Source organism: Hemiscyllium ocellatum, chromosome 13 (assembly GCF_020745735.1).
Source record: "Hemiscyllium ocellatum isolate sHemOce1 chromosome 13, sHemOce1.pat.X.cur, whole genome shotgun sequence".
NCBI classification, from domain to species: Eukaryota; Metazoa; Chordata; class Chondrichthyes; order Orectolobiformes; family Hemiscylliidae; genus Hemiscyllium; species Hemiscyllium ocellatum.
This window is the reverse complement of record NC_083413.1, coordinates 12,490,696-12,516,329: the sequence shown is the minus strand read 5'-3', so window position 1 is coordinate 12,516,329 and position 25,634 is coordinate 12,490,696. Positions and strand designations below refer to the sequence as shown.

The 25,634-nt window shown below is 44.4% G+C and overlaps 1 protein-coding gene across 2 annotated transcripts in view; it reads left to right on the top strand.

The window, feature by feature from the left end:
- wwtr1 (WW domain containing transcription regulator 1) overlaps positions 1–25,634 on the top strand; it is a 165,784-nt gene that overhangs the window by 128,185 nt on the left and 11,965 nt on the right. Inside the window, exon 3 of one of the 2 annotated variants that reach the window (XM_060834539.1) lies at positions 17,647–17,760. The exons of the other annotated variant lie outside the window; for it this stretch is intronic. Coding sequence (XP_060690522.1) covers positions 17,647–17,760 — 114 coding nt within the window. The remainder of the gene's footprint in view (positions 1–17,646; positions 17,761–25,634) is intronic. 2 annotated transcript variants of the gene reach the window in all.

Genomic DNA, 25,634 nt, shown 5'->3' with positions numbered 1-25,634 from the left:
CCTAAAACAGCCATGATGATTCTCTATTACCCTCTCCATCGAGCACTTGTGGGCTTATGCCTGAAATGACGATTCTCCTGCTCCTCGGATGCTGCCTGACAGCTGTGCTTTTCCAGCACCACACTCTCGACTCACATCTGCAGTCCTCACTGCCTCCTGCTTTCTCTTAAATGCATATTTACGGTTCACTTCAACTATTCGCTGCAGTTGTGAAGTCCACACCCTTACCACGCCTCTGAATTCCCAACAGGTCTCTTTGCTCATTAGCTTATACTGCTGGCCGTGAGTTATGCCCATGTCCTAAAGAAGAAAGATTCTCTCTGTGTCAAATTCCTTCACCTTTTAAAGACCTCTATTAGGATTAGGTTTTATTAGAATTATGTTTTACTGTCACGTACACTTAAATGCTGAAGTACAATGAAAAATGTACAAAGTCACCATTTTCCAGCTCCACCTTAGGTACAAAAACCCAAATTTAAAAAAAAAGCAGAAATACAAAAAAACCTAGAGCTACGAAACAAGGGGGAGGCGTCCAGAAAGCAAAGTCTTACGTGCAAGAACTAGTCTTACCCCTATGAGGTAACTGGGCCTCCCTTCCTGAAGCCTCAAGTCTCAGTGCTGCTGCTGCTGCTGCCACAGGCCCTCAGAACTCCCTCCCACAGGCCCTCGGAACTCACTCCCACAGGCCCTTGCAACTCTCTCCCTCAGACCCTCAGAACTCTCTCCCTCAGACCCTCAGAACTCTCTCCCTCAGACCCTCGGAACTCCCTCCCACAGGCTCTTGCAACTCCCTCCCTCAGACCCTCAGAACTCTCTCCCTCAGACCCTCGGAATTCCCTCCCACAGGCCCTCGGAACTCCCTCCCACAGGCCCTTGCAACTCTCTCCCACAGGCCCTTGCAACTCTCTCCCACAGGCCCGTGCAACTCCCTCCCTCAGACCCTCAGAACTCCCTCCCACAGGCCCTCAGAACTCCCTCCCACAGGCCCTCAGAACTTCCTCCCACAGGCCCTCGGAACTCATTCCCACAGGCCCTCGGAACGCATTCCCATAGGCCCTCAAAACTCCCTCCCACAGGTCCTCAGAACCTCCTCCCACAGGCCCTTGCAACTCTCTCCCTCAGACCTCCCTTCCACAGGCCCTCGGAACTCCCTCCCACAGGCCCTCAGTCCTTCCTCCCACAGGCTCTTGCAAATCTCTCCCTCAGATCCTCAGAATTTCCTCCCACAGGCCCTTGGAACTCTCTCCCTCAGACCCTCAGAACTCCTTCCCACAGGCCCTCAGAACCTCCTCCCTCGCTGCTCATCTTATCTCTGCCCCTCATGATTTTATAAATGTCAATAAGGTGACCCCTCAATTTCCCACACTGCAGTGAAGAAATCGTCCCAGACTTGCCAATCTACCTTTATACCTCAGGCCCTCCATTCCTGGTAAAATCTTTTCTGAACCCTCTCCAGTTAAATAATATCCTTTGTATAACTGAGTGACCGGACTGCACACAGTACTCCAGAAGAGGCCTCACCAACGATCTGTACAACCTCAACATGACGTCATAACTCCTATACTCAATAGTCTGAGCAATGAAGGCAAGTGTGCTAAACACCTTCTTAACCACCCTGTCTACCTATGATGCAAACTTCACAGAAGTATGAACCTGAAACCTTCAGTCTCTCTGTTCGACAACATTACCCAGGCCCTTACCATTAGTTGTATAACTCCTGCCCTTATTTGTTATAGCAAACTACAAAACTTCACATTTATCCAAATTAAACTCCAACTGCCATTCCTCAGTCTATCTTTTACAACTCTGTGCTGGTTCTCTTTAATTAACTGAAACCTTACCAAGTGCCTGTTGATCTTTTTTTCCCCGGGTTAAGAATTTTAATGGTTGGATGGATTAAAATAAAATCTAAATATATCGCAGCATGCGTTTGAATGCCTGAAGCCCACTATCCTTATTTTTAACATTATTATGTGACTTGTGTAAATTTTGCAAGAGTCCACTTCAGCTTTGGTGGCTCGCTTGTTGGGAATTCTATTTGGAGGGAAGTGGGTTCAGATTTTCCTGTACGAAACATAGAAACATATAAAATAGGAGCAGGAGTAGGCCATCCAGCCCTTTGAGCCTCCTCCATAATTTAATATGACCATGGCTGACCATCCAAATCAGCCCCCACTCCACTTTTTTCTCATACATTTTAATCCCTTTAGCCCTAAGAACCATATTGGCAAAATTCTTCTTGCAGGTACCCTGCCTAGCCCTGTTAGGAGGTTTATACATTCCTATGAGATGCATTTTCATTCTTCTAAACTCCAGTAAATATAGACCTCACTGATCCAGTCCCTTTAAAGCCTGACCAGCCCACTTGCAATGGATTGGTGAAATATGGAAACAACAAAGATGGGGCTATCAATACTATCTGGTTTGTCATCTAACGTGCATTGGAGATGGGTCCCTGCAACTTATGAAGTGCTTGCAACCAAAAAATGTCTCTCTCTGATCCAACTCCAATGAAGTTTGTTTGGAATTGGCATGGTAGCTCAGTGGTCAGTACTGCAGCCTCGCAGCGCCAGGGACCTGGGTTCGATTCCAGCCTCTGGTGACTGTCTGTGTGGAGTTTGCACATTGTCTGTATGGTCCCAAGGTGTGCAAGTTAGGTAGATTGACCATGCTAAATTGACCATAGTGTCCTGGAATGTGCAGGCTAAGTGGATTAGCCATGGGCAATGCAAACATAGGGGTCTGGGTAGGATGCCCTTTGCAGAGTCAGTGTAGACTTGATGGGCCAAATGGCCTGCTTTAGGGACTGTATGAAAGATTTGTACCAGAGGTAGCTCAAGGTAACACTTTGGCCTCTGTGGCAAAAGTTTTCAAGTTAAAGTTCCAGTATCCAATAAAGCCTGAGAGTAGCACTGAGGGATCCTGTTCTGTCAGAAGAGCCCTACTTCAGTTGGTGCTCAGTAAGCTCTTGGTTGGTTGTGGTGCCAATAGCATGGGCCCAGTTTCTGTACCAGCAGCAGTTACTCTGAAGGTCCTGCCGCCTTAATCTCAACTCTTGGTGTGGTGCCTCTCAGTTTAAACTCACCACCAGTTGTTGCTCTCTATTGAGGACGATGGTGACTTAGCTTTGACCCTAGGTGATACACTGAAGCCGTCTGAGGTGGGACTGAAAAGATCCTATGGGTCCATTTTGAGGAAGAGCCGGAGAATCATCAGTGGCCAACATTTAACCCTCAAATAATCCAGTTGTAACAGATATGGGCGGCACGGTGGCACAGTGGTTAACACTGCTGCCTCACAGTGCCAGAGACCTGGGTTCAATTCCCGTCTCAGGTGACTCTCTGTGTGGAGTTTGCACATTCTCCCCGTGTCTGCGTGGGTTTCCTCCGGGTGCTCCGGTTTCCCCCCATAATCCAAAAATATGCAGGTTAGGTGAATTGGCCATGCTAAATTGCCCGTAGTGTTAGGTGTAGGGGAATGGGTCTGGGTGGGTTGCGCTTCGGCGGGTCGGTGTGGACTTGTTGGGCCAAAGGGCCTGTTTCCACACTGTAAGCAATCTAATCTAATCAACAAGATATTGGGATCTTGCTGTGTGTAAATTGGTTGCCTTGTTTCCTTTACTTCAACAGTGAGTAGGTTTTTAAAATACTTTTTGCTGGATTGTACAGGATGCCCTGGGGTCATTAAAGATGCAAGTTATTCCTTTTGAGGGACCGGGGGCAAATTAATTGTCTCTGCTGAAGCTGTCAGCTGTGTGTTCCAGTAAGTGCTTTGCTCGCCTTGTGTTTGCCTGCCCAGAGAGGCGGAAACCAGATTAAATATTGACAAATTAAATATTGAGCAGCTATTCCCCTCCCCTTGGGTTCAAAGCCTCACATTGCTGAGCACTCAGCTGTCTGTGCAACCAGTTTCCTAAGTTATTTGTTGCATAAAGTTGTCTAGCAGTAAATCATTTCCAAATGTGAGTTCAATTCTGGGGCTCCTGTGATGAAATGGAAAATGTGTTAGCCCGTTTGTTTTTCATGCACTTCTCTTGTCTTCTTCTTTCTGCCAAAGTGGCCGAGTGTTCCCCACAGATATGTGGGAAGAAACATTTTATGAGCTCTCCAAGACTTATCAGGGACTCTGGGATTGTTCTGTCTGAAAGGCTTGTGGAAGCAGTGATTTTCAAATTACTTTAGTACATAGAACAGTACAGCATGATACAGGCCCTTCGGCCCTCAATGTTGTGCCGACCTTTTATCCTACTTGAAGATTAGACCAACCTGCATACCCTTCATTGTACTATCTTCCATGTGCCTATCCAAGAGTCACTCAAATGTCCCTAATGTATCTGACTCTACTACAACTGCTAACACTGCATTCCACGCACCCACCACTCTCTGTGTAAAGAACCTACTTCTGACAGCTCCCCGAAACCTTCCTCCAATCACCTTAAAATTATGCCGCCTCATGATAGCCATTAGAGTTGTATGAGACGATGAGAGGCATAGAGTAGATAGCCGGAGACTTTTTCCCAGGACATTTGTAGGGCTACAGGGAAAGGGTAGGGAAAAGGGACCAATTGGTTGATAGCTCTTTCGCAGAGTGGGTATGTGGATGATTGGATGAACAACTTTCCTTGCAAGACTTGATGAACAGATGAAGGAGTCATTCTAAACAAAGGCGGAGGGATAGGAGGAGGGAGACCAAGCTTTTGTTTCTGGAACTTCCAATCTTGTCTCCCAACAATGTTCTCCCAAGGCAAATTGGTTTGAAATGCTGTGACTATTAGTTGGCAAACATGTGCAGTAGCTATTTCCACACAGCAAGATCCCATAAACTGCAAAATTTAAATACATTAATCTGCTTTTAGTGATGTTGGTTGAGGGAATAATGTTGGACAAGGCACCATGAAGAGGGTCCTGCTCTTGTTCAAGCAGTGACTTGACATTTTTGCTATTGCAATCCCTTGGTGTTTCAATGCAATGCTATCCTGAATCAGAAAAATGCCAACCAAGTCACTGAGCAGTCCCAGATACCCTATTGTAATATCAGATTCAGCAAAGCCATCTGAAGATGCAGGAGTCACTGGCAAGGTCGACATTCAGTGGCCCATCTTCAGTTGCAATTGAGAGGTCGCCGCTTTATTGAGCGACTTCAGTCCACCTGGTGGAAGTTTGGTGACACTGAATGGTTTGGTCAGTCAGTTCAGAGGCAACACCATTACTGTGGCTGTGAAGTCAAAATATAAATCCCAACAGCTAAAGATAATAGATTTCCTTCCTGAAAGGAGATTATTTTGTAATAATTCTGTAGTTCCAGGATCATTATTAACCAGACTAATATTATATTACAGATTAATTAACTGAATTCAAATTTTCCAATCTGGTGTGATGGATATTCATGTCTCCAGACAGTTATGATGTGGAGGTGCTGGTACTGAATTGGGGTGAACAAAGTTAAAAATCACACAACACCAGGATACAAGAACATAAGAACTAGGAGCAGGAGTAGGCCTTCTGGCTTCTCGAGCCTGCTCCGTCATTCAATAAGATCATGGCTGATCTTTTCATGGACTCAGCTCCACTTCCCTGTGTTCTCACCATATTCCTTAATTTCTTTATTGTTCAAAAAATATCTATCTCTGCCTGAAAAACGTTTACTGAAGTAGCGTCAACTACTTCACTGAGCAGGGAATTCCATAGACTTTACAACCCTCTGGGTGAATAAATTCCTTCACAATTCAGTTCTAAATCTGCTCCCTCTAATTTTGAGGCTATGCCCTCGTCCTAGTTTCACCTACCAGTGGAAATATCCTATCTACTTCTATCTTATCTATTCCCTTCAAAATTTTACGTGTTTCTATGAGCTCCCTCCTCAATCTTCTGAATTCCAATCAATATAATCCCAGTCTACTCAGTCTCCCCTCATAAACCAACCCCCTTAGCTCCGGAATCAACCTAGTGAACTTCCTCTGTACCCCCTGTAGTGTCAGTGCATCCTCTCTCAAATAAGGAGACCAAAGCTGCACACAATACTCCAGGTGTGGACTCACCAGCACCCGGTCCAGCTGCAATATACTGTCCCTGCTTTTAAGCTCAATCTCTTTAGCAAGGAAGGACAATATTCCATTTGCTTTCCTAATTACTTCTTGTACCTGCAGACCAACCCTCTGTGATTCATGCACAAGGACACCCAGGTCCCTCTGCACAGCAGCATGCTGCAACTTGTTACCATTCAAGTAATAGTCCTTTTTAACTGTTACTCCTACCACAATGGATGACTTCACATTCCCACGGATTTATTTGGAAGTACAAGCTTTCAGAGCATTGGTTGACTCTACCTACCTGATGAAGGAGCAGCGCTCTGAAAGCTTGTATTTTCAAATAAACCTGTTTGACTCAAAGGTGGTGTTGTGTGATTTTTAACTTTGTTCAGACAGTTAGTTCAGGATCAATAGCTCAGTAACATTGTAGCTAAGCTACCATCTCCTTCCACTGATATTATTCCCTAGACTAATTCATTAATTTGTTTATGGGATAAGGACATCACCTTAGGCCTGGCTTTATTATTTCTCAATGGGTCTAGCATCAATGTAGTTGCACTGACTGGCAGACCTCGTAAGGATGGCGAAATGACTCCACAGAGGCCGGTATCCCGCCACTAAGCCACCCTTTATTTACATGTGCATAGTACATGACCCTGACCCTGCTAGTCCTGAACCATCTCTTAGATTTAGCAGAACACCTGATGTTTATATCTGTCAGCCAGGGCTCCCTGATTGGACCAGGTTAATAGCCCCAATCAGGGAACTCCTATGAAGTTCATTGAGCAGACCTTATCCTAATCACTACAGATGGTAGATTTTCTCCCCTGTAGTGTGTCAATGAACCAGATGGGTCTTTATAACAATCACCATCAGGCTATGTTGGTTTAGTTACAGATTTCTATCAAATTCAAATTTCAACATCTGCCGTGCCAGAGAGTGGACAAAAAAACATTAACGTTTCAAAATCATAGCATGGTATGTTCATCCAAGAATACAATTTGGGTTGAGGACTCTTGTGATGCAGTGGTAGTGTTCCTACCTCTGAACCAGAGGGTCAGAGTTCTAGACCCACCTACTACAGAGTGTTTCCGAACAGGTTGATTAAGAAGATATCTACCAGATGAGTTGAACCAAAATATGTCATTTTCCATGAAAATCAAACAAAAAACTGCAGATGCTGAAGAAGAGTCAATGGGATCAAAGCATTAACTCTGCTTTCTCTCCACCGATTCTTTTGAGTTTCTCCTGCAATTTTCAGTTCTTATGACAGTCACCGAACTTACCGCTTTGTATCACTGGGATAGTGGGAGTTAAACCCCAGAACATTAGCTTGAGGCTCAGGATTACTGGCCCAGTGACATTACCACAATGTCACCACCTTCCAAGGGTCACAAAACTAGGAGTGCTTTTAGAGCAAGTGCTGTAGGTTTTGTTCTGGGGAGATCAGAGTGTATGGGACAAATTAGAAAATACTACCAGAAGCTAGCGCAGGTATGATGGGCCAAACCAGCTCCTGCTCTGCTATATCTTTTTACGACTCACTGGAAAACGTATCACTCACAAAACATACTTTCAGCAGTCCTAATCTTGTTCAAGTTCCTCTTTGGAGTTAGGTTCCACAGAGAGGAGCTCTGTCCACATGAGTAGCAATTGGCCATCTGAAGCCATGTTTGTTTACAGCGCCATTACTTGGGGTGGGTTCAAGGATCCTGCCTTACTGAAACCAATATTGTGATCCCAGCAACAATTGTACTTTAACAAACAACACAATTCTGCCAAAGGGAAAGGAGGGGATCAGATTTCAAAGATGAATATAATCTGATTCCAGTCTTCTAGAATTAGAGCTAAGCAAATACAAGCCACAGAGGACTGGGACTGAGTTCAGAAAATCCATATCCGTGCAATATGAATGCTCCTTTGAGGTTGACAGAGATTGTGCATCTGGCCACTGGTTCTGGAACCATCTTATATTGATAGCTGACACCAGATGTGGAGAAGGGTTCTGTTGCCCTGCCCTGCAACTTACATCCTTCATCTTATTGAGCCTTAACAATTACCTCCTAAAGTGCACTCTATCCCGGAGGCGGTACAGAATTGAAAAAGCGTGGGGAAAGTAAACAGATACACAAGCATTAATGTAATTTGTGGTTAGGGAGGAAACAGGATTTGCAGTTTGTCCAGTTGCATGGTAATGTGTGTGTATATACATACAAATATTTGTGCACATGTGAATTGTTAATGTGTGCGTGTCTGCACACTCGTGTTGCTTACTTGTTGGGCATTTTGCCTCTGGGTACATGAAATTGAGTGCAGATCCTTCCAGGGTTGAGTGAGTGGTGCTGGAGAAGCACAGCAGGTCAGGCAGCATCCGAGGAGCAGGACAATTGACGCTTCAGGCATAAGATGATGGAATGATGAAGAGCTTATGCCTGAAACATCGCTTGTCCTGCTCCTCGGATGCTGCCTGACCTGCTGTGCTTTTCCAGCATCACATTCTTGACTCTGATCACCAGCATCTGCAGTCCTCACTTTCTCCAGCTTCTTCCAGAGCCTGGAATTGTTGCCAGAGGCTAATTAGAATGGAAGGCAGGCCTTTTACATCCTGTGGGAACCTGTCAAGGTGCATGGGACACGAATGGTCAATCTAGCTTCAGGATCTTGTGTTTATTTTATTTTAGCTTCTTTCTCCCATTTGGAAATGCCGGGAATTCTGATTATTTTCCAAAAGGAATTCACCGCAGCAGCTGCTTTGTTCAGTTCTTTACTCCCTAGCAGAGGGAATTATGTTGGAAAGTTACTCACTCAATGTTGTATAAGATATTGGTTCTGAAGAGATTAATATTAATATTACTTTGGTTCCATCAATTCTCCTGTTGTCACATAGTCTGTGAGTAGAGGCAATGAGTTTTATTGTAGGGGGCAGATGTAACTGTACCAGCTTCGTAAGATCCTATTTGATTTGATTTATTATTGTCACATGTACTGAGGTACAGTGAAAAGTTTTGTTTTGTGTGCAATACAGGCAGATCATAGGATGATTGAACAGCATGGGGTATACAAAGCTACAGTTGCAAAGAAGTTAAAAATCACACAACAACAGGTTATAACATCAGGTGGAAGGAGCAGTGCTCCGAAAGCTAGTGTTTCAAATAAACCTGTTGGACTATAACCTGGTGTTGTGTGATTTTTAACTTTGTCCACCCCGGTTCCTCCAAATCATGACGTTGCAAAGAAGGTGCTCAAAAAGCAAGATCAACATTAGATTTGAAATTTGAGAGGTCCATTCAGAAGTCTAATAACAGTGGGGAGAAAAGCTGTTCTTAAACCTTTTGGTAAGTATGTTTAAATGTTTGAACCTTTTGCCTGTTGGAAGAGCGTTTAACCAGGGTGGGAGGGGTCTTTGATGATGTTGGCTGCCTTTCTGAAGCAATGAGAAGTGTCGGTGGGGTTAATGGACGGGAGGTTGGCTTACGTGATGGACTGGGCTATGCCCACAACCCTCTAGTTTCTTACAGTCCTAGGCAGAGCAGTTGCCATGTCCCAAGAGGTCTGTTTCCATGCTGTACATCTCTATGACTCTAAGTCATGATGTATCCAGATTCAATGCTTTCTATGGTGCAACTGTAAAAGTTGGTGAGGGTCCTTATCACATAGAAAGCATTCTATCTGGATTCTATCTATTCATTCTAACGATTGATTATGCCTGACCAAATGTAGTTGTATTTATTGCTTCTGTTCAATAAACCTTCCTGTTTTCTCACAACAATGCCTCTTCTGTAGTTACCCCACAGTGGTTTATCCTCTATCACTAATTGCTAGACGGGTCACAGACAAAGCAAAGACCAAAGAATAAATAAAACAAAAATGGTGTAACTCTAAAACAAAAACAGCAATTGCTGGAGAAACTCTGCAGGTCCAGCAGCATCTATAGAGAGAAAGCAGAATAAACTTAATGAAATGAAACGTTAACTCTTCCTTCTCTCCATAGATGCTGCCAGACCTGCTGAGTTTCTCAAGCCGTTTCTGTTAATGACAAGGAGGATTAATTGGGAACAGCAAATGACCAGAATCCAGCCTCAGCAGGGACCAGATTCTGGTTGGGGTGACAAATACCACAAATGCCATCCAGGATGATACCACACTGATCAGGAGGGGGTTGTGCTTCCACTCCATTTATCTGCAGATGTTTAAAGTTCTTATTAACTGTTCTGTGTCCCTGTGCAGTATCCTGCAAGCTCTTAAATTGTTGTCCGAACATGATTTACTTTGATTTATTGTACCTAAGTACAGTAAAAAGCTTTGTTTTACGAGCAATGTAGGCAGATCATAGCAAACAAAGACATACAGGATACTTAGAGCAAGGCATACAACGTTATGGCTGCACAGGAGGTTCACAAAGAAAGATCAACAATTATTTGAAGTTATTCATCAGTCTAATAAAAACAGGGAAGAAGCTCTTCTTGAACCTGTTGGTGTATGTGTTCAAGCTTCTGTATCTTCTGGACAGTCTATGGGTGAACTGAGGCTCTTGTCAGTCGCACTTTCACTTATGATCTGACGATTCAAGTCCCACACCACATCGCGATGGTTTCTCCAAAGGGGACCAGCTATTCCCCAGCTGGGTTGTTAGCATGTGATATTAAACCACATCTTGATTTGCAGGACTAATTGTAAATAGAACTTCTGGAGTTACTGTTTTCTTTTTGAAATATTGACCTGTTTGGAACGACTTATAACACACATCCAGAAATCATCGAATTCTGAAGTGGGACTTGAACCTGGACCTTAGAGAGGGGGCAGTGTCACTGGGTTGTGAGACCCTGGTGTACGGCTGAGCACATATCCAGACTGATGTTTCAGTGTTGCACTGCCTTTCTCTTGAGAATTCACTTGGAAGCCCAAACTCCTGTCTCCAGTGGATGTGAAAAGAGCCCACAAAATGCATATGACAAAGAGTGGGGAAGTTGTCCTTGTTTTCTTGATCAATATCTATCCCTCAAGCAGCGTCACTAAATCAAATTATTTAATCTAGTGTAACCTTGAATGTCTATGCTGGCCATTCTATTATTGGGACATTCCCTTGCAAATGACATTATTTGTTCTTCCAGTCAAAATTGTTGTTCATGAAATTAATTTGAGGACACAGATGTTTGAAATGGTTTGTCTTTGTATCTGGCCAAGGTAGCTACTTAGAGAGGCAATCATACAATTCAACAAAGCCCCGATTATACAGAGCGTCTGGTTATATTTGCCTTCAGAATTACAACCATGAGAAAAGAAAGTCACACCTTTAACTTTTTACAACTCCCACTTGCAAAGTATCTGCGCGAAGCATCTTTGTAACACTCTGGTATGCAGTTAGATATAATTATGCCTTTAAGTGGCAGACGTAACAATGATGTGAGCAATTAAAGGATATTCCCTGTAACCAGGAAGGCAAAGCTGCCTTGCAATTAGAGTTACCAACTGCACGAAGATACCTCTAATTAACCTGATCAGACACACATCTGGAGCAGGTGGAACTTGAACCTAGGCCTCAAACCTCAGGTGGGGACCCAACCACTGTTTCACAGGAGGTCTTTTGCTTAACAGAGTGGAAACACCATCAGTGACTGTGATAAGATTTGAACCTACACACCCAGAGTATTGCATTTGGGTAACCAGAGGAGTGGCATTGCCATTACACCATCATCTCTCTCCTAAAGACACTCCCTCAGACCAACTGCACGTATTCCAGCTTTCAACACTCACCTGGTTGAGCAGCCTTTTTTCCCCACCTTATATTTATAACCAAGAGACAAAAGCATTAAAGAAAGAAAGGAAAATGGAGTCAGAGAGATGTGCAACACAGAGATAGATCTTTCAGTCCAACTCGTAGCCAGTAACAGTGGTGGACTTTCTCTCTTTATGGGCATTTAAACGGGCATTGGATAGGCATATGGAGGATAGTGGGCTAGTGTAGGTTAGGTGGGCTTGGATTGGCGCAACATCAAGGGCCAAAGGGACTGTACTGCGCTGTATTGTTCTATGTTCATCCACTTGGACCAGGTATCCCGAAATAATCTAGTCCTATTTGCCAGCACTTAGCCCATAATCCCTTTTAAACCCTTCCTATTCATATACCCATCCAGGTGCCTTTTAAATGTTGCGATTGTACCAGCCTCCACCACTTTCTCTAGTAGCTCATTCCATACACACACCACGCTCCGTGTGAAAAAGTTGCCCCATAAGTATATTTTAATTCCCTCCCCTCTTATCTTAAAACTAAGCCCTCTGGTTTTCGGACTCTCCTACCGTATCAATTTACCATATCCATGCCCCAAAGCTCCTATATTTTAGCTGCTTGGTTGTTCACAACAGTGTACATATTACATTTCCGTTCCTGGAGAGTCCAGGACATTGTCTATAAGCAGCTGAGGGGACACCTAACCAACTCTGCACTATAACATGGGAGCTGGGACATCCGGCTGAAGCACAAGGAATGGGACCTTGTCCATTTACTTACCCTGTCCAGATACAACTTGACAAAATAGAAACATAGAAAATAGGAGCAGGAGTAGGCCGTTTTGAGTCTGCTATGCCTTTCAATATGATCCAGGATGAGCATCCAATCTGTATCCTGTTCCTGCTTTCTCCCCATACCCTTTGATCCCTTTAGCCTAAAGAACTACGTAGATTTCCTTCTTGAAAACATTCAATGTTTTGGCCTCAACTGCTCTCTGAGGCAGAGATTTCCACAGGCTCCCCACTCTCTAGGTGAAGAAAATTCTCTTCACCTCAGTCCACAATGGTCTATCCCAAATCCTTAAACTGTGACCTCTGTTTCTGGGCTCCCCTTTCAGGCAGAATGGAAGGAGGCCACATAGCAGGTGACATTGTGGCTCAGTGGTTCGCACTGCTGCCTCACAGCACCAGGAACCTGAGTTTTATCCCACCCTTGGGTGACTGTTTGTGTGGAGTTTGCACATTGTCCCCGTGTCTGTGTGGGTTTCCTCCGGGTACTCCAGTTTCTTCCCACAGCCTAAAAATGTGCAGGTTAGCTGGATTGACCATGCTGCATTGCCTGTCATGTGCAGGCTAAGTAGATTAGCTATGTAAAATGTAGTTACAGGGGTAGGGAGATTGGGTCTGGGTGAGACGCTATTTAGAAGGTCAGTATGGAATCGATGGGCCAAATGGCCTACTCCCACACTGTGGGGATTCTAAGCCTGCTCCACCATTCAGCTGGACTGTGCCTGATTTGTGACTCCATATGGTGTAGGTCTTTGTTGAACATCCTGCATGTTGTTCACATATAGCAACAACAACTGACATTGGTGTAGCATCTTCACCACAGTGAAATGACCCAAGATTTTTTTGTAGGAACATTGTGAGAGAAAGGTTGGCACCGAACCACATTCTGAGATGTAAATGTGGACGACCAACAGTTTGTGGCTTTAAGGTGTGACTTGAAGAAGGATGGGGAACGCTAGAAATGTGTAAAGCTTTAGAGAGGGGCAGTCCAGGGGTGGGGGCTGGGCAGCTGCTGTCACAGGAGCAGTTAAAATGGAGAATTCAGAAGAGGCTAGAATTGAATGAGCAGAGATATCTTGGAGGGGACTGGGCAGAGTGTCTATAGACATTTGGAGCGGCATGGGAGTTGAACAGTTGAGAGAAATGTTTGGTGGGTGTATATCCTGTTGGTATCTAATTGATGTAATTCAATGAGAGTAGGGAAAAGAGTGGTTTCTGCCTTTGTGTTGAAGACAGTGTGAGGTGGGACCCTGTATTCCATGAGATTTGGATCCCAGAGTCCTGCTATTGGCACCTGTGGCCTCCATGACCCTTGAACAACTGGTCTTGGAGAAATGCCATTCTATTAATGTGCTGTTGAATCCAAAGCCCACCCAACCCCGCAGGGAGAGGAAAAGCTATAATTTTGGGCTTATGTTTCATGTGCTCAATGAAATATTTTCCTTCCGTTCTGTTGCAAATGAATGTAGGGAGTCATGGTCATACAGTTTGGAAACAGCCCCTTTGATCCAACCAGTCCATATCCCTCCAAACCTTTCCTGTACATGTACTTATCCAAATGTCTTTTAAACATTGTGACTGTGTCCACATCCACCACTTCCTCAACAAGTTCATTCCACACACGAACCACCCTCTGTGTAAAAAAGGTTGCCTCTAATGTCTTTTTAAAATCTCTCTCCTCTCACCTTAAAAATATGCCGCCCTCATCTTGAAATTCCCCAGCTTAGGGTAAAGACGACTGCCATCAACTCCATGTATACCCCATATTATTTTATAATCTTCTATTAGGTCGCCTTTCAACCTCTTACGCTCCAGTGAAAAAGGCCCCAGCCTTTCCAGCCTTTCTTTATAACTTATTAATAGAGGGATTGAGTTCCGGAACGAGGAGGTTATGCTGAAGCTGTACAAAGCTCTGGTACGGCCGCATTTGGAGTATTGTGTACAGTTCCGGTCACCGCATTATAAGAAGGATGTGGAAGCTTTGGAAAGGGTGCAGAGGAGATTTACTAGGATGTTGCCTGGTATGGAGGGAATGTCTTACGAGGAAAGGCTGAGGGCCTTGAGGCTGTTCTCATTAGAGAGAAGAAGGTTGAGAGGTGACTTAATAAAGACATACAAGATAATCAGAGGGGTAGATAGGGTGGACAGGGAGAGCCTTATTCCAAGTATGGGGATGGCAAACACAAGGGGACACAACTTTAAAGTGAGGGGAGACAGGTATAAGACAGATGTCAGAGGTAGTTTCTTTACCCAGACAGTGGTAAGGGTATGGAATGCTTTGCCTGCAACGGTAGTAGATTCACCAAGTTTAAGTGCATTTAAGTCGTCATTGGACAGGCATATGGATGTACATGGAATAGTGTAGGTGGGATGAGCTTCAGATTAGTATGACAGGGCGGCGCAACATCGAGGGCTGAAGGGCCTGTACTGCACTATGTTCTATGTTCAAACCCTCCAGACTAGTTCCATCGATCTCTGTCAATTTCTTAATGGGCTGGGGAGCGATGGGATCAATCATGGCTCACTGAGGTGGAGGGCGTGAGCTTATAGGATAGTTTGATTAGATTAAATGACTTACAGTGTGGAAACAGGCCCTTTGGCCCAACAAGTCCCTCCGAACAGCAACCCACCCCTCTACATTTACTCCTTCACCTAACACTAGGGGCAATTTAGCATGGCCAATTCACCTAACCTGCACATTTTTGGACTGTAGGAGGAAACCGGAGCAAACCCACACAGACAATTGGAGAATATGCAAACTCCACCCATACAGTTGCCTGAGGTGGGAATTGAACCCAGGTCTCTGGCTCTGTGAGGCAGCAGTGCTAACCACTGTGCCACCGTGCCTCCCAGTTCATGAGGCTTCAGTGGGTCAGCTGGCAAAAGCTACCTTCAGACACTTTCTTTGCTTGCTGCTCAGTTGGAGGGTGGGAGGGATGAAGCTTTGGGACAGACAGAGTTGCTGTGCTCCCTGCTGGGGTCAGGGTGAGTATTCCTGTTCCCTTTACTGTAAGTCAATGTGAAAGTTTCCAATCCTGATCCTTGCTCCTGCCCCAATTCCCCTGGTGCACTTGACATTACACATATCTGGAGCATCCTTGCGTTAAAATCTGAACGGTGCCCAGGGAGTTTGTCCGTTAGATATTAATAAAGCCCTCAGCTGCCTGGGACAACAACCATTGTTGGTGATCACAAATAGACCGATTCAAAAGGGCGACAGATAAAAATCTGATGGCAAGGACCTGACCACCATTATAACCATCTACAAGAACGGCTCCAGAAATGAGAACCTTCATTTCCGAGGGTAGGCTGAAGAAAGTTGGGTAGAACGAAGAAGTTGGAGAGAAGAATGCTGAGAGGAGATTTCGTTGGGGTTTTCAAAAATCACTAGCGGGATGGACAGAGCAGATAGGGAGATAGGAAAAGTAAAGAAAAACGAGAGGATATAGATTTGAAGTGATGTGCAAATAAAGTGATGTGAGATGCGAGAAACCTTTTCATGCAGTGACTAATTAGAATGCACTGCCTGGAAATGTGGGAGGGACAGTACAAGGGAGGCAGTTAGAAGAGCATTGGATGATTATTTGGATAGCAATGGTGCACAAGTATATGGGGAATACATAGGAGAATAGCACTAGGGATAACGCCATTGCAGGCACGATGGGCTGAATGGCCTCCTACTGCATCATGGTAATTCTGTGAGCCATTCCTACTATGTAGGAAATGTTAAAATCAGGCCTAAAGTGCACACACTAAGAAATACATGCTTTAAGGTGTTGAAGCCTTTTCAGATGAGGTGACAATACATGTTCCCATTCAAAATGAGACCTAACCACCAATTCATGAGAGGGTGATGAGAATTTATTTTCTTTTAAAAACTCCTTTGTGATAAATCTCCTTTCTCATTTAGCAAACACACGAGTTCAAACACAAATGCTTTGGCTCTGTTGTGTTGTCTGAACATTTAGGAAAAGGCATTCAGGTGGAAATCCTGCTCATTGTGAATGATCAGAGGCACGGAAAGGGCTACATGGTACAATTTCCCAATCGGCCTGACAACTTGGAAGACGCAGAAAGTCTTGTTCGACCAGTCCTGAAATAGAATAGCAGTCAGAAGGAAGCAAGGCATCCAATGTGAACGATTTGGCAACTTGCAGGTTCCAGTGTGTATTCCCAGTTAGGTACTGAGTAACCCAGGTTCATGCCTTTGTCAAAAGTGCACCTGTTCTGAAACATCAATAAATGAAAACGAATCATTGAGAAGTGAGGTCAATGAAACGTCTCCGTTCACTCACGTTCCCAAACGGCCGTGTCAACATTGATTATATCAGAGCGAAACATTTCTTGGCTCCACACAGGAGTGAATGATCAGACAGAAATTGGTGCTGAGGAAATTTGCAGACAGCACTTTTAGTTCAAAGATGCAGGTTATAAGGAGCACCCTTGGGCTTACTAATTGAATGGCATGATGGCCCAGTGGTTAGCACTGCTGCCTCACAATGCCAGGTACCTGGGTTTGATTCCTGTCTGTGTGGCGTTGTATGTTCTCCCTGTGTCTGCGTGTGTTTTCACGGAGTGCTCCGGTTTCCTTGCACAGTCCAAAGAATGTGCAGGTCAGGTGGAATGGCTGTGCTAAATTGCCCATACTGCCCTGGGATGTGCAGGCTGGGTGAGTTAGTCATGGAAAAAAAATGGGGATATAGTGGGTGGGGTGCTATTTGGAGTTTTGGTGATACTCAATGGGCCAAATGGCCTTTTTCCACTCTCTATTTGAAAGGCACAATCAGTGCATGGTGCCCACTTCAGGTTCAAAAATGGACCTAAAAATAGCTCCTACTTCCTAATAATTTCAGCGTTGGTTTTTGAGAGACCATTCCTTTGCCTTTTGCAAAGGGGTTTTGAGTTAGCTATTCCGAATGTTGTGGTGCTGAGGCTTTCTATTGATCGTGGTGGTAGAGGGGGTTTGCGGGCGGGGGGGGGAAGGTGCTGGTCGGAATTGCTGGGTTACTGTATCCACCATCAGTCGCTGTTTTGCAAAGGAAAAAGTTTCAAAACAAGAAGGAGTCTCATGGGTGATTCTCGTGGTGTTTCCGTTTAAACAGAGCCAATGCCTGAAGGGTGGGAACAAGCAGTGACACCTGAGGGAGAAATTTACTTCACCAACCACAAAACCAAGACAACCTCCTGGCTCGACCCAAGATTGGATCAACGCAGCAGTAAGAACCAATAAATCTACTAGCTGACACTCCCCCCCCGTGCCCCCTCCCCCCACTCCCCATTTCCATCACCCCATGGCACATTCCTGTACGTGTGTACAGCTTTGCTAGATTTGAACTGTTCCCGTTTCTAGTTAGGTGAGAGATGACTGACTGTTTCAACTCTTCACCTGGATGAGCCAGTTTCTGTAACACCCTGTAAGTGGGTTCGGGATTAATGGCACAGTCCAGACATGGTTCAGAGCTCACTTTGCATTAGCACCCCTGACAATGCCTCTTAGACTTGGAGAGCACATTAATATGTGCCCTACCCTCCCCAAGGTGGATATGCTGAAATTTGAGCTGAATTCCAGCCAGTTGAGTGGCCTGGGCTTGTATCTACTCACAGCTGAACTGAGAAGTGGCCAGTTGCCCTTGACTCTTCAAGTTTTTGAAGCAATAATCTCCTTCCATTCCATCTATCGGATCTGAACCCAAAATAAAAGGACAGTTCCCTGCCTAGTGCAGTACAGTTCCCTGCCTAGCCCACACATTACAGTTCCCTTTCGCAACTATTACAATTTCCTTGTTGTTCAGTTTCAAATATCCAGTCAACCAGTTCCTCCTTGTATGAGCCAAAGTATTGCAATATCTACCAAAGTAAAATATTTATTGTTTTGCGCTAGCTTTCAGGTTAGAAGTTTGCAATCAGGCAGAAGGATGTGACTAATGTTACAATGAAAGTCTTGGAACTACTCTTTAAAGGATCTTCTGCAGAATGGTCATCAAATTTCTTGATGCTATAAAGGCAGATCTCTGTCTATTTCATGAGGTGCCTCATTGCTTCTGTACTTTTGAGTTTTTAGTTTTCAAATGAAAGGTCAGAGACCGGCCTTGCAGTAGATTTTCTGTATGCTAACTATGTTGAAGGAAGAAGATATATGTCAGAAATGCTACGCAGCTTTTAGTTCATTATCAGTTTACTAAATCTCATCTTTCTATCCTTCCCTGGCCTCGCCGCTCACCCCCCCCACCCCCCAACATCTCCATAATCTCTTCCCAAACTACAATCATCCGAGAATTCTGTGCTTCTCAACTTATCACCCAACCAATGGTAGCCAGGTCTTCAGCCACCTAGGCCCCAGAGTCTCGGATACCTTCCACCAAACTCTCTTGCTCTCCATCCACCTTTAAGAATCTTAACCTAGTCCTATGACTTAATATCTCTTTTTTGATTCTGTGCCAGTTCTTGTCTGATTTAGGATCAGATAACTTTAATTTGTTTTAAATGTGTTAAGGTACTGCACATACAAAGAGAAATATAACGGGCAAATGAATTAATGTGTGACACTATCTGTCAAAATTACCTTGGTTCATTACCTTATGCTTCTTTTATAACAGTGCTCTGTTTTTATGGTGTTCTCTGGTACAGGGATCCATCCCCTAATCCATTGGTCTAAGCCAATGCACTTGATGTTTATCGATACAGTAAATCATCCTTCGGTCCATTGAATTAATTCTGCACACTTTTTTTCTCCTACGTTGCTGAAAGGCAATAGAAAGTCAACGCTTTCCTTCCTGCAATAGTCAGGAGACAAGGAACCAGAAATGGAACAGTAATTAAGATAACAGGAGAAGAATGTACTGATTGGTTAGACTATAATAGGCATGGAGAAACAGCAGGAGCAGGATTCTTCTCAAACTTCATTCTTAAACCAAGGAGGTAGACTCTGACTAGCCAGTGCGTTGTTGCAGGAATACAACAAAGATTGGCAATATCCAGCTCCTCTTTCTAAATGAGAAACACACAATGTGTGTGCAAATTTCATTTTTTGACATAAAACATGGTCATGGGTGTCATTACGTGAAACGTTTAGCATATGCAAATACGCCACACTCCAATCCCCTTGGTTTCTGGTGCAATTCTTAGTATAGCCTGGATTGATTAGTGAATGTTGTCCAATAGCAGAATCATATCTAATATTAGGCATGGTACTCTGGTTTGCAAGCATGGATTGGTTGAACATGATAGGCAGTGTACCTACTGTGCATAGTCAATAGAACCTGATGTTTAATATGATCTGCCAGTCACTGGGACACCTCCATCTCTGGCATCACACTGGCACTGAAACTCATATCCCATTATTCATTTGTGGGGCAGACAAAGTGTCTTTCTGGTTTGTCAGCAGCTAGCTTTCGGTGGAGGAAGCCATTTGTCGGTTTCCTGCAAAGAAGCAGGTGCAACACAGGGTACCTTTTCACCCGTTAGAATATCTTGAGACACTTCCCTGAGTGAAAGTGAGGACTGCAGATGCTGGAGATCAGAGCTGAAAATGTGTTGCTGGAAAAGCACAGCAGGTCAGGCAGCATCCAAGGATAAGGAGAATCGACGTTTCGGGCATGAGCCTGAAGAAGGGCTTATGCCTGAAACGTTGATTCTCCTTATCCTTGGATGCTGCCTGACCTGCTGCGCTTTTCCAGCAACACATTTTCAGCACACTTCCCTGGGTAACTTGAGGTGGACTGGGCACTGTTCAGGGCCGAAGATAGTGGCATGGGTGCTGTTCTCCACTAACAGGATGATGTCTTCAAGCCGTGAAGATGAACAATGTGATATACGAGTTGCTGTGCCAGTGTGATGTCAGGCATGTAGCTCACTCATGGTGGACAGTATCAAGCACGTGTCATTGACCATCCTCAGCAGGCAACATGCCAATCATGATCAACCAGCTTGTGCCTGCAAACCTCAGAACATCATACCCAAATCAGATGTGATTCGGCTATTGTTAACATTTGCTAAAAGCGCTGCACTGTGTTGAGAATTAGTCCAGAAACCAATGGATCAGTTTGCCCTGCAGTGGGGTGTATTTACATGTGGAAGTAGCTACAAACCTGAATGTTTAATGCTGTGTTTTTGGGAACCCCTTGCAACATTTTCATTTGGAAAAGGAGTCATGGAGACTGCAGTGGTTTAAAAAGGCAATTCATCACCATTTTCTCTAGGGCAATGACACCCACACACCCCGTGAATGAATATAAGAAAAATGACTCTATCACAATAGGAAAGCCTTGATTTTTGTCCCACTGTCCTTTTTCAGAGACAAGAGTGCTATCAACTGAGCTTTATATGGCATCTTGCTACCCAGCATTCCCTGCCCAAGTTTAGGATGCCAACTAGATTGTGTGATAATACCTAGAATCCAAGTTGAATCAGGTAACATTATGAGACCTCAGGATGTGAATACCAGGGTATGGAAGCATTCCTTAAACTCAGTTACACACTGGTCTCTTTTCATAAAGCCAGCTTTCTCAAAGCTAGACATGCTGAATCAAGTTGATCACAATCTGAGCATAACTTCGTGTGGAATTAAATATCTGGCATCAAAGTGACCACAGATTGAATTTCCAGCCCAGCAGCTTTTCCTCAGGTTTTGAATCTGGGTGGGAGAGTGTGTGTGAGAGTAACTGCGTGTTAGCAGCAGGTTTCACAAGGTTAATGGATAGATGATCCAGCTCACCAAGGGGAAGCCAATTTCGTAAGAGGCTGATCCCCTTTGTTGAAGAAAATATCCTTTGTAACAAGAAAGCTGGGCAAAGTGAAAGCATGACAGGAGAAGCTAACAAATCATTTGTTGAAAGCCCAATTAATGTGCTTCCAAACCCAGGGCCAAGCTGGCTGCACGTTGACATGAGGCATTTCACCACTGCTAACGCTTCACAGGTTAATAGATCGAAGGAGAGTGCGCAGTTAAATCCAAGAGCGCTCTGATCTTCTCACGAGTTGCATTTCTTTCCCCTTCTCCCTCTTGACTAACTGAAACAAGAAGCTCGTTGTTGGCACAGCTAACAGACTAACTCCTGGATGTCGTGACTGAGTCAGAAAAGTGCTAGAAGCCGGTGCCAAGCATGTGTTTTCGATCAGGCAGCTAGTGCGGGGCACCTGATGTTGATTCTCCCCACCCCACCCCAGAGACAGCAATCCCTGAGACACATTTCACTCAGATGGGAGGGAGACACCAGAAACACCACCTCCGCAATAATCAACATGAAGTGGGTCAGAGGTGCACACAGGGAGAGATTGGAACACTTGGCCTCTTGACTGAAGCCAAGTTTTACTGTATGATGCCTGTTCATTAGAAACAAAGATTTCCTAAAGTGTAGGAGCAGTCTATTCAGCCCATGCACAAAACCAACAAAGAACATCCTACTCAGACCCACACCCTATCAGAGCACTTTTGGATTTAACCGGACACTCCCTTTTGATCTATTAATCTGTGAAGCATTAGCAGTGATTAAATGCCTAATGTCAACATGCAATCAGCTTAGCCCTGGGTTTGGAAGCACTTCCCATGGCTAACCCACCTAGTCTGTAGATCCCTGGACAATTTGGCATGGCCAATCCTCCTAACTTGCACATCCTTGGACTGTAGGAGGGAACTGGAGCACAGTTGTGCACAGACACAAGGAGAATGTACAAATGCCACCCAGGCAGTCGTCCAAGGCTGGAATCGAACCCAGGTCTCTAGCATTGTGAGGCAGCAGTGCTAACCCCTGAGGAGAAAGTGAGGTCTGCAGATGCTGGAGATCAGAGCTGATTGCATGTTGACATTAGGCATTTCATCACTGCTAATGCTTCACAGATTAATAGATCAAAAGGGAGTGTCCGGTTAAATCCAAAAGTGTTGCTGGAAAAGCGCAGCAGGTCAGGCAGCATCCAAGGAACAGGAAATTCGACGTTTCGGGCATAAGCCCTTCATCAGGAATGAATCAATCAGGCTTATGCCTGAAACGTCGAAATTCCTGTTTCTTCCGTGCTAACCCCTGAGCCAACATGCCATTTGCTTCATGGAGGAGAACGTAAGGGACTGCAGATGCTGGAGATCAGAGTCGAAGAGTGTGGTGCTGGAAAAGCACAGCCGGTCAGGTAGCATCCGAGGAGGAGGAGAGTCAATGTTTCGGGCATGAGACTCTTTCCTGATGAAGAGTTTATGCTTGAAATGTCGATTCTCCTGCTCCTCAGATGCTGCTTGACTGGCTGTGCTTTTCCAGCACCACAGTCTTCAGCGATTGCCATTCTCTTCATCCCTCTCGCTCTCTCATTACAGCCACATTGATCGATGGAGCTAGATTTAGGAATCAAAGGATATGGAGAGAAAGCAGGAACAGTGCATTGAGTTGGATGATCAGTCGTGATCAGATTGAATGGTAGACTATCAAAGGGCTGAATGGTGTATTCCTGTTCCTGTTTTCAGAGTTTTTATTTCTGCGATTTTATGAGGGATGCTTGATGCAAAGATTCTGCTCCTTTGTATGTTAAATCCACATGGTTTCTTCAGGTTCTGCACAGAATTTCGTTTACAGAAAATAAGCAATTAATTGTTCATTAAAATTGGTTCGTGGACATCTATCTTCATGGAATTCTTCCAGTGGTAGTCTTTCACCATTTTGCCTCTATTCACAAATGTCATGATCTCAGTCTTAACTCCAACTACTTGGACTTGCCTGTGAAAAATCTACCAATGCCAGTTATGATCCTTTCAATTGGACACCTTTCCATCCCCATCTCAGACACCTTGCTGGGGGATGAGTTCTGGGTTTCTGTGACTGCTTTATTTTGGGGGAAGAAAACTATTCTTGACCTGAACGGCCCAACTTCACTCTCATTTCTTAAAAAAAACATTCAGTTGTGAGACATGGCTGGGCCAGCATTTATTTCCCACCCCTAGTTGCCCTTGAGAAGGTGGGGGTGAACTGCCTTTGTCAAGCTGCTGCAGTCCACCTGCTGAGGGTTGGCCCACAATGCCATTTGGGATGATATTCCAGGATTTTGACCCATAGCAGTGAAGGAACGGCGATATATTTCCAAGTCAGGATGGTGAGTGACTGGGAGGGGAACTTGAAGGTGGTGGTGTTCCCATGTATATGCTACCAATTACTGAGCAAAATTAGGGCGCATGGTATTGGAGGCAAAGTACTAACTTGGATTGAAAGATGGTTGGCTGACAGGAAACAAAGAGTAGTGATAAATGGCTCCATTTCAGAATGGCAGGCAGTGACCAGTGGGGTACCGCAGGGATCAGTGCTGGGACCGCAGCTTTTTACAATATAAATTAATGATATAGAAGATGGTATTAGTAATAACATTAACAAATTTGCTGATGATACTAAGCTGGGTGGCAGGGTGAAATGTGAGGAGGATGTTAGGAGATTACAGGGTGACCTGGACAGGTTAGGTGAGTGGACAGATGCATGGCAGATGCAGTTTATTGTGGATAAATGTATGGTTATCCACTTTGGTGGCAAGAACAGGAAGGCAGATTACTACCTAAATGGAATCAATTTATGTAAAGGGGCAGTACAAAGAGATCTGGGTGTTCTTGTACACCAGTCAATGAAGGTAAGCATGCAGGTACAGCAGGTAGTGAAGAAGGCTAATAGCATGCTGGCTTTCATAACAAGAGGGATTGAGTATAGAAGCAAAGAGGTTCTTCTGCAGCTGTACAGGGCCCTGGTGAGACCACACCTGGAGTATTGTGTGCAGTTCTGGTCTCCAAATTTGAGAAAAGACACTCTGGCTATTGAGGGAGTGCAGCGTAGGTTCACGAGGTCAATTCCTGGAATGGCGGGACTACCATTGAAAGACTGGAACGACTGGGCTAGTATACCCTTGAGTTTAGAAGACCGAGAGGGGATCTGATTGAGACATACAAGATTATTAAAGGATTGGACATTCTGGAGGCAGGAAACATGTTTCCACTGATGGGTGAGTGCTGAACCAGAGGACACAGCTTAAAAATATGGGGTAGACCATTTTGGACAGAGATGAGGAGAAACTTCTTCACCCAGAGCGTGGTGTCGGTGTGGAATGCTCTGCCCCAGAGGGCTGTGGAGGCCCAGTCTCTGGATTCATTTAAGAAAGAGTTAGATAGAGCTCTCAAGGATAGTGGAATCAAGGGTTATGGAGATCAGGCAGGAACAGGATACTGATTAAGGATGATCAGCCATGATCATATTGAATGGTGCAGGCTCGAAGGGCAGAATGGCCTACTCCTGCACCTATTGTCTATTGTCTACCCTTGTCCGAAATGACAAAGACAGCTCCCTCAGTGAGAGAGCCTCAGTTGTATTGTGCTGAAGGTTGGTAATGCTTTTTGTTTCACATTGCATTTCCCATTACTTCATTATGCAACACAGTTATTTAAGAAAGAAAGAGGCATTAGACTTTAAATATATCTCATTCCACTATGGTTCCGTTAAGGCCCTTACAGTTTGAGCTGTAAGGCTGTGATTTTCCAAAATAAATATGGGGCAATTGAATGTAATAAAAATAGACCTGAATGAAACAGTTGTCATTACTCCTTTGTTGTGAGACACAGGAAAAAGTGATAGACCATTCGGCACATACAGTTGTTCATTCAGTTGGAATCCAGCTTTGTCTACAACTGTTAACAAAATCTTATCAACTTCCATTTTGGAGGTTTCAAGTAAGACCCCTCACTCATCACAACAGATGAGTTCACCATTTGTTCTGGCCTGTGTGTGTGAAGCAGCACCTTCTGATAACACCTACTGAACAATCCAGCTTTAACTCTAAGGCTGTGCCTCTTTGTTCTATATTTCCCATTGGCAGAAATGGGAACTCTCTACCTACTCTGATGTGGAAGAGCTGGTGTTGGACTGGGGTGGACAATGTTAAAAATCACATGACACCAGGTTATATTCCAACAGGTTTACTTGGAATTACAGGCTTTCGGAGCACTGCTGCTTCGTCAGGTAGCTCAGTGTTGTGTGATTTTTAACTTTATCTACCTATCCTGTCAACTCTTTCGATTGTCTGAAACACTGCAGCATTTCAGCTGACAGATACTGTTTTAAACAGTATGGGTAAGCAACAA